We start from the raw sequence: 9,901 nt of genomic DNA on the forward strand, positions 1-9,901 counted from the left end.
ATATATATATATATATATATATATATATATAAAGGTAAGATGCAAGGGTCAAGGTGTAGGAAGTTAGTAAGCTTGGAACAGTCAGAAGAACAGTCATTAGTGGCTTATTAGCGTAAAAGATTTTAAATTGTTCCAAAATCGAAATTCGATAAGCTGAAAATAGTTATTTCGTAAGTCACAGTTGGCAACTGGGCTGGTTGTGTATGCGAATAAAAATCCAAATTTAGGGAATGGAGTAGATAAAATCCAGGCTACATTTGTTTCATAGCCAGCAGAACCTCGGAAGAAGTAATTAACCGGTTATCTAGCCAGTCGTCAAGCCAATGACACCTTAGGCAAATGAAGTTACGTTGTCATCAAGGGATCTGATGTTATCTCGTAGGGCATTTGATCGAAAATGCGTTGAAAGCACTGAGTTACCTCAACCTAAATTCACAAAGACATTTCCCTAGCCAGCTTCAATAATACCAAATTTTCCTCTTACTTTTTCCCTCTCTTTTTCTTTATTCATATTCTTATTCGTTTCCTTAACAAATTTAGATATTTACTCACTTGAATATATTATTTTTTCAGAAACATGTTTAATTTTTGTTCTCACACATTGTACTTTCCACGCATTTTCGATCAAATCTCCTGCAAGCTAACATGGGATCCTTAGAGGTTTTGCAAGAAATCACTGTTCTCGTCAATGAAATATTCTCTTCTTCATGGATATTAGACAAAATTTGTATTTTCTCGTTACAGGATGAAGTATCTGATAAAAGATGTGAAGGATTCCAAGCTGGATTATTTGATAAATTTGTCAAGAAAAGCTTGGACCATTTGGATACTATATATAATCCTAGTAACAACTCTGGCTTTTGTGGCTAATTTTGTCACCATTAATGGAACTTTTATATTTGATGATCGCGAGGCCTTAGTGAAAAATGCAGATGTCAACAATCTAAGAACACCGATAACAAGTGTGTTCGTTCATGATTTTTGGGGCAAGAATATCTCTTCTCCCGAAAGTCATAAATCTTATCGACCAATTACCATTATTGCATTAAGGTAAGTCATCTCTTATCTTTTATATAGTTTATGAAAATCAGATACCTTATCAAATATATTTTTGACGAAATTTAAATACCATTGCATTATTCATTTGTTTTTCGTCCATATTTGCTGGGTTACGAATTTTGGAATGGAAATAAAATTCAAAGACTCGTACATACATAAGGAAGCACATATCTTTTCCATATAAAATAGTATATCACTAAGAGATTATTCATGATATGGAGAAAGAGGTATAAATTTGAACCATAGGAATCTACTGAGAAATTGACAAAAATAATATCTTGATCTGAAATATATATTTATTTCTTTATTACCCACAGGGGGCTAGACATAGAGAGGACAAACAAGGACAGACAGAGGGATTAAATCGATTACATCGACCCCAGTGTGTAACTAGTACTTATTTAATCGACCCTGAAAGGTAAAGTCGACCTCGGCGAAATTTGAACTCAGGGCAGACGAAATACCTATTTCTTTACTGCCCACAAGGGGCTACACACAGAGGGGACAAACAAGGGCAGACAAACGGATTAAGTCGATTATATCGACCCCAGTGCGTAACTGGTACGTAACTGGCACTTAATTTATCGACCCCGAAAGGATGAAAGGCAAAGTCGACCAGACGAAATACCGCTTAGTATTTCGCCTGGTGTGCTAACGATTCTGCCAGCTCGCTGCCATTCTGGAATATATATTTTAAAACTATCTGATCAGTAGAGAAATCATATAAATTAGATATGTTATTCATTAAGTTTGTATTGTGGAACATTAAAAAAAAATTATAGCTAAATGATATATTGAAATATAGCCGCGTGTCAAAACCTATATTGATTTAATCTATAGTAAAAAAATGATAAAGTTTAAGGAAGAAGGAAACCAGTCACGAACGAGAATGAAAACGTTTTGAAACGCTGGTACTTGTCAGAGGGCGCATTCGATCTCTGTATTAGCACTTCCATGCTTCTTCAAATTTGTCCCTGTTCTCCCGGGTCAATATATATTTGCTGTGTGTAATGGCATTTTCGTTGTATAATTCTGCAAAGTACTTTGATGATTGCTTCTTATTTTAATGTACCTTGGTTGTCATTGTTATTTTTCGTGACAGTCGATGCTTCATTCTTCGCCATTTCTGGTTTCACTTTATCCGCATAGGCCCAGGCGTTTATCCGCATAGGCCTAGGCTCTTATCCGCATAGGTCCACTCTTTATCAGCATAGGCCTACATGGTTCAAAGTAGGTGGAAAGGTGAATAGTGTGAAAGATGGTTGAATAGATATGTAACTTTGGATAGGTAGAGAGATAGATAAGTGGATAGTTGTGAAGGTAACTAGATACATAGATATATAGAGATACAAATATACAATTGTTGATAAATAGATACAAAGGAAGACATACTGTTGAATAGAGTCATGGCAGGATTTGGGTGGCATGTGTTGTGTCAGAAACTTGTTAGATGTGCACTGTTGAATCAGTGGTAATATTTCAAAAAATACTGTTAAGCCTTGGGAGAGACATTATTTAATACATAATGCCTCTCCCAAGATTTAATAGTATTTCTTTCAACACACGTATTCACATCAAGTATCTTGCACACCAAATACACATACGAAATTGCAAAAAATATTATTTATAATTTTAGAACTTCATTTGGAAGAAAAAATAATGCTTCCTTCTTGAATCGGTTTGCTGATGTAAGCTATTCCATCATATCAGAATTACGTGGATTTTCCAAGATACAGTTCTATTATTTCATTAGGTACATGTTCTAAAAGACAAGCTTTGATGTGTGCAACAAACATTTTAGATTTCGAATTTGACTTCGTATATTTTTATATTTAGATCACAACGCATCTGCATTGTACACAGATTTCGTCATACTAGTCTTTAGCAATATATTACAGATACAGTAGTTCTTTTTAGAAGTAACACAAGACCACACAAATTCGGTAAAGGTATAGTCAACTAAAACAATTCTAATACTTCACCAGTACTTCATCAACATAGGAAGACTGAGTACTCTTAGGACTCTGCCTGTCGTCTCTTATACGCACACTATATTAACACCATAAATTTAATGCGATATATAGTAAATCAAATCTGATATGTACGGCTTCGAAACAGTTGGTTATCTCTACTCAAAGATATACTACACTACTGAATCGAGATAACAAAAAGTTATTCAGACATTGTTGAATTTTGGAATAGTTACCAGTTTGTATAAATTCTGTATAAATGTTTAAAATAATTTTATAACTTTACTATTAATATTTTTAATATCCTATAATTTCTAGCTTTAGTAATACAATCTTAGATGGCTTAATTCAAATATATTCATTCCTAACATGGAACATTCAGATCAGATATCTTTAATGCTTCAATAGTTTCAATTTATTTCAGGAAATTCCTTTAGTTAATTTCTTTTGACCCAAATATCCTCAGTTTCTTAGTAATTTCCTCGTTTTCATCTAAATGTTATAACTTCCGACATTATATGTATAAATCAAGTATTAATTATATTTACTAAATTCCAAATAAAAAGACTATTTTGTCATATAATTGCATAACACTTGTTCTGCAACATTAATATTTCTTAAAGGCTGTGACCTGGCAGACTCGTTAGCGCCGGGCAAATAATTGGCATTTCGTCCGTCTTTACGTTCAAATTCCGCCGTGGTCGACTTTGCTTTTCATCCTTCTAGAGTAGATTAAATGAGTTCCAGTTTAGCACTGGAGTTGATTTTATCGATTTAATCTGCCCTTCGAAATTACTGTAGTCATTCCATAAACTTCGTTAAAATGAGTATTACAATCCCAAGAAGAAAATTATTATATTCTGAGGTATATACACATAGATCCACTCATACATACACAAGCTGTCTGTCTGCCTGTTTGTCTGTCTCTCTTTCAATATATATATATCATAAGTAAAGAGTGTAGTTGTGGGCATTACGTATATTCTATGGTATTTAGTTGCTTCAACAACTTGTATGCGACTTGTCAATCATCATGTTTATAGACACATTGATAATAACTATTTAGTCTTGCACATTATGTACTACATTTTACATACTAACATCAGGAGTCATTTAATTTATAACCGATAGGTGTAATATTCATCGAACTGTTATGATTAAATGATTATTAGTCTTATTTTTTTCGAACTTCAATGTACGTAACTACAAATAAATAGTATGCAAATAAAGATTATGTGATTTTATATACGAGCCTGACCCGAAATAAATACCTATTTGTCGCTTGTATTCAGCTTTTATAATATCAGAAAGTGGACAGCCTAATAAACTTGGTGTTCATTCCGGACTACAATAAAAACAATATACGCTAACGATTCACTAGTTAATTGTAAGAGAATCATGCTGCTTATAATACTAAATTGTGCCTAATTCTAGTTTCTTGATGGTAAGTGTTCTAACGTTATATAAATGGTAGATCAATCAGATATCCAAATAAAATATTCAGTCATGAATAGTTACATAACGTTCAATTATTGGAGCCCTGTTAGCAGAGTCGAAATAACAAATATGATTTACTGAAATCAATAGGATACATGCGATCAAACACATTTGACTTGTAACAACTAATTACTATCATGTAATTAAGGATGAAAAGCTATGAGCTATGTCTGCATAAAATGATTTAAGACAAACAAAATATAAATTAATGCATTTATCTCACAACTATTGGCAATGAATCAAAAGCGTTGTTTAACATGGACACGTCATTGAGTATTAAGAAAGAACGCTCTACAGTAATCGTGATAGCGAAATGGTTTATTCCAGGTTGAAGCCAAGCAATTTCCGAATTATTACTAATACAAGAACAGATATGACAAATCTTATCTGCAATTATAAATTTGTAGGCGTGTCTCTATAAGAAAACTATAATTTGTGTGAATCATTTATACCAGGTTTTCAATAATTGCTTTTAATGCAAATCAAAAGTCATCAAGTAAACGGCTATGACACAGTGTTTTGTAAGTTGTTTTATATCGTGTATGAGCAAGTTACTATTCAAAACAAATTCTTTCAATTTCAGGCTACAGCATCATTTATTTGGGTCTCTAAATCCCAAAAGCTTTCATAAATTTAATATTGGACTCCACGTTCTAAACTCCTTAATGTGCCTAGGCGTAACAGCCACAATTTGGGGAAAGACGGAGAAGTATAAAGAAGGAATTTTACTTGCTTCTTCCCTTTTTGCTGTGCATCCAATTCACACGGAAACAGTAAGTATATTTATAAATTAAATGACAATTTACTATAATCTATCCATACACTCTTTCGGGAGCGGGATATTTGAACTATTTGAAAATATTTTAATACATTTTATGTACATAGACACATGCATACTCACAAATATACATAACTTAATTTGCCAAAATACCTTTAAAAAAACGCATAAAATATGTCTGAGAAAAAATCTCATTATGTTGTTTCAATATATGCTACATGTTTTATATTTTTCTTGTTTTCTTATGATTTATTCAACTTTTAATTAACTACTTCCCAACATTTGAACTGTATTTCCTGAATCATATGATAATTAGCAGGACATTTTGTAATCATAGATAGGAAGCAATATTGAATCATCAATGAATATAATCTTTGCTGAAGCTCATTTAATTCATATCCTTCGAGTATAGGTTGGAACACTGGTTGTCTATATTCTCTCATAAATGTTACATCCGAAATATGTAGACTTTACATCAAGACGGAGATCGTTTAAGTATTAAAAGGTGACAAAAACACTGCACAAAAGCGTATATAACTTTATTATCGCCATGATTTTGGTCTTTGTAATTGTAATTCGGCCTTGTACGAGGAGGTGCCCCAAAGTAACCGGAAACATTCTCTGTGGGACAAACCCGTTGTAGTTCAGGATTTGGCTCCTAGAGGCCAGTTGATGCGACCTTCAGAAATCAGTCTGCCGACTGGCGATGTCGGATGATGTACTGCTACGTGGAGCGTCTTTGTTTTGCAGTGCTTCTCCTCAGTTCGTCGATTTTTGCGATGGCTGCAACGAAGGAGCAGCGTGTTTTCGTTAAATTCGTTTTTCTACTGGGGAAAACGGTGGCCGAAACAGTCGACATTCTTCAAACAGGTTGCAAGGACGCTGCCATGAGCAAAACACAAGTTTACGAGTGGTTTTCACGCTTTAGGAATGGCCACTCGTCGCTTGAAGACCAACCTCGTTTAGGATGACTATCGACCTCTCGAACGAATGAGAACATGAAAATACGTTAACTGATATTGGAATACCGTCCAATAATAATAACTGACGAATTTATTGATGACAAATGTGTCCTGGAATTCCTGCCGATGAATTTTGAGCGAGGAATTGCGAATAAAAAGAGTTGAAGCAAACTTTGTTCCTCGCTTGCTCAAGGAAGATCAAATGTAGTCACAACTGAATGCGTCTTGTAAAATGAAAGAACAGTTAGAAGTTGATCCGGACCTTTTTTCGAAGGTCATCACTGGTGACGAAAGACGAAAGCTGGTGCTACGGAGTTAGCTGATGTGGAAGAGGTGAAGAAATAAACAATGGAAGCATTAAAAGGCATCACTTTGCAAGAGTTCCAGCACTGCTTCGAAAAGTGGAAAATGCGCCTGGACCGATGCATTGCTTCAAATGGAGAATACTTTGAAGGCGATGAAAGTGTAAACATGTAAAACTAAGTGAATAAAATAATAGTGCAAAATTCCGGATTCGTTTGGGTACCCCCTCGTAATTTGAGGTAACTGCTACAAGTTTCTGAAGACCAGCGCTTGACTACGTAGCGATGTGATGATTTGTATGTAGTTACAAGAATACATATAAAGAATAAGAAATTCATTTACAATGCTATAGAGCTAAACGATGAATTACCTGTTTTCCTTCAGAAAAAGGAGAGAAGAGATAGATAGATAGATAGACAGACAGACAGATAGATAGATAGTTAGATAGATAGATAGATAGATAGATAGATAGATAGATAGATAGATAGATAGATAGATAGAGAGTTGGTCGCTGTTGGTACAACATTTATTATAGCGTTATTGTCATGCATGACTGACCAATCAGATCTATGACCCAAAGACACTTCAGCTATGTCCCCCCCGATTTTTCAGATACAGTTGTATTCTTGGATCACATGATTGAATGTGATGGCTTTAAAAGTGTAGGATTTTGGATTTGGAGAAAATTAGACTTTTATTTCTAGCGGAATAAGGGACATCATTGTCTTGAAAGAGGCTATTTTTGGCAAAGGGAGAAGAAACAGGTGCGAGAGGGAGATGAACAATACAGGTGAGGATTGATGAAGGCAAGAGGAAATTCTGACGGGGTAATGAGATGAGGTTGAAAGTGAGACTGTAGACGTGAGAGAAATCTGTAACAGTCATTTTATTTTCTAATCAATTCTTGATATTAAGTTAGGCTGTCAGATTGTTGAAACTTGTCTTTCCGTCATAAACTCTATGGAAACTGTGTACTAAGAGATGAAGCTAGTTAAAAAAAAATTAATAAACATATTTTGGTTTTCACAGAATAAGGAACTAATTTACGGTTTCATTTGTGACTTTTACTCTTCCCTGTATATCGAGTGTATATAGCATTCATATTTCCTGGATATATTTGTCTTTTATTTACGCCGAAATTACGAACCAAGCTCATATATACTCTGTACAGATGACACAGCAGTAGTGAATAATCGACTAGTAAAGAAAAAGTATAAAACCATTGTTGAATAATATACTGAAGTTTTGCATATAACGGAATGAATTCATAACTCTCTACAGGATTAGCAAATGCCTGTGCTGTTAGGAAGTTCTGAGAGGTTAGTTCTACTTCTCATTTACTGCAAACAGCTGCTCACTTCCATCTCAACTATTTCACTTTTTTGCTTTCTTTATTTTCCTTCCTGTCATTTTGTATGTTTGTTGGTATTCTTTATCTCTAATATCACCACAGCGTCTCTAATCCCCATTATTGCTTTAAAGATGTATAATTTAGTAACATAACTTGAAATAAGATTATCAATTTTGCATTTCTGAAAAAAATTTTTGTTTTTCTATTTACACGAGCAGAAGAAAATCATTCAGCGAATTTACAGTTAAAATAGTAAAAAAAAAAAACCCCCCCAAAAAGTGGAAACAACACCAAAGAAAAGTAAAAAGAATAAATCTGAAGTGCATAGACATTTGTTGTAATTATTTTCATTTTGGATTATATTTTATTGCCGACTGAGTTTAAAATATCTTATTAAGTATTTGATAGTTTAATGATATTGATTTGGAAGGTGTCATCGATATTATTTCACGGGAAAAAATATTATATTCCCAAATGTTTAGAGATTTCTTAATCACATAAGGGCTGTCAACCATATATAATCTTTATTATATGAACGTCACTGAGAACAAATGAAATCTGACAAAGGATGTTATTGACAAGTTAATGGAAGAAATTCTTCTTCCATAGTTTTCGTTTTTTACATTAAACCCTTCAAATACATGTCTCTTTGTTTCTGTTTGTATCTCTGCCATTCACAATTCTCTGACTGTCCATGTTTTTCCCTCTCTTGTATATCCATCCACCTATCCATCCACACACACGCACACACATGCATATATGTATGTATGTATGTATGTATGTATGTATGTATGTATGTATGTATGTATGTTGTGTATATAACACATTATTCTGAAGCATATGTATATTGAATTCTAACACAACAGATTATTAGTGTCACTATGCTTAAGTGAAATATTAATATATATATATATATATATATATATATATATATATGTAAACTTAGATATGTTTCGACCACAGATTGGGGCAGGCCATGTCTAACTTAATAACACTGCCTCATAGGATTATCTAAATCCTTTTAAAGTCAAGTTTTGCTTATGGTCCATTCAAGTAGTGAGTTCTTGTTGAGTGAGTTCTATCCAGGTATGGGTGGCTTATCCAGTATTCCTTGAAAAAAATCTGTCCAGACTCCGTTTAAAGCTGATGGGATCCTTTTCCTCTTAGCAGGACAATGTTAAACAGAGCAGGGCCGGTTGAGGAAAACAAAATATGCCGCAGTGTACCTATATGTTGTGATTCTGAATTGGGCAGAGGACGTATGACCCGTGGTCCAAGCCTTGGATGAACCTTGAAACTAATATTCAGGTCGTTTGGGAAATGCTGGCGGTATATTCTCCACATCGTACAGATGATGTGCTGCTCGCGGCGGCGCTGGAGAGAGTAGAGCTTCAAAGCTTTAAGGCGGTCCCACTAACCGAGATCAGTCATGCCTTCAGTTCGTTTAGTGAGTGCCCTCTGGGGTGATTCAATAATCGAGATGTTTTGTTTTGTATGGGGAAACCACAAGGGGCAGCAGTATTCGAGGTGTGGCCGTACAAAGGAGGAGAAAAGTGTAATGATGACACCTCGTTCTTTGGATCGGAAGATTCTTAAGATCTGGGAGCTCATCCTACGAGCTATATTGACCTTATTGCTGATGTGGGCACTCCAATTGAGATTGTTATCAACAATTACACCCAGGTATCTGATATTATTAGATGCCGTGAGCGGTTCCCCTGAAGGAAGAGAGTATGGCTGTTTTAGTATAGACTTTCTTCCAAAATGCATCAGCTCAAATTTTCCCTCGTTCAGTTGCATTTTGTTTTTGTCTGCCCATTGACTCACAGCGTATAGATCAGTCTTCTTCATTGATGATTTGCTGGAGCTTAGTGTCATCAGCAAATATTTTCACTTTGCAGTGATTTACGACGCTGGAAAGGTCATCTATCTATATACATCTTTATCCTTTTATCGTTTTAATAGTTTCAGCCATTGAACT

At 34.5% G+C, this 9,901-nt stretch overlaps 1 protein-coding gene across 6 annotated transcripts in view; it reads left to right on the top strand.

Moving 5' to 3' along the window:
- The window catches only part of LOC106881053 (protein O-mannosyl-transferase TMTC4), a 300,747-nt gene that overhangs the window by 81,374 nt on the left and 209,472 nt on the right, over positions 1-9,901 (top strand). For all 6 annotated transcript variants that reach the window (XR_008263718.1, XR_008263717.1, XR_008263716.1 and 3 more), the window contains exons 2-3: positions 745-1,050; positions 5,110-5,299. Coding sequence is in view for 3 of the 6 variants with exons in the window: in XM_052966480.1 (XP_052822440.1) it covers positions 746-1,050; positions 5,110-5,299 (495 nt within the window). In the remaining 3 variants the exon portion in view is untranslated. The remainder of the gene's footprint in view (positions 1-744; positions 1,051-5,109; positions 5,300-9,901) is intronic.

Source organism: Octopus bimaculoides, chromosome 3 (assembly GCF_001194135.2).
Source record: "Octopus bimaculoides isolate UCB-OBI-ISO-001 chromosome 3, ASM119413v2, whole genome shotgun sequence".
Taxonomy (NCBI): domain Eukaryota; kingdom Metazoa; phylum Mollusca; class Cephalopoda; order Octopoda; family Octopodidae; genus Octopus; species Octopus bimaculoides.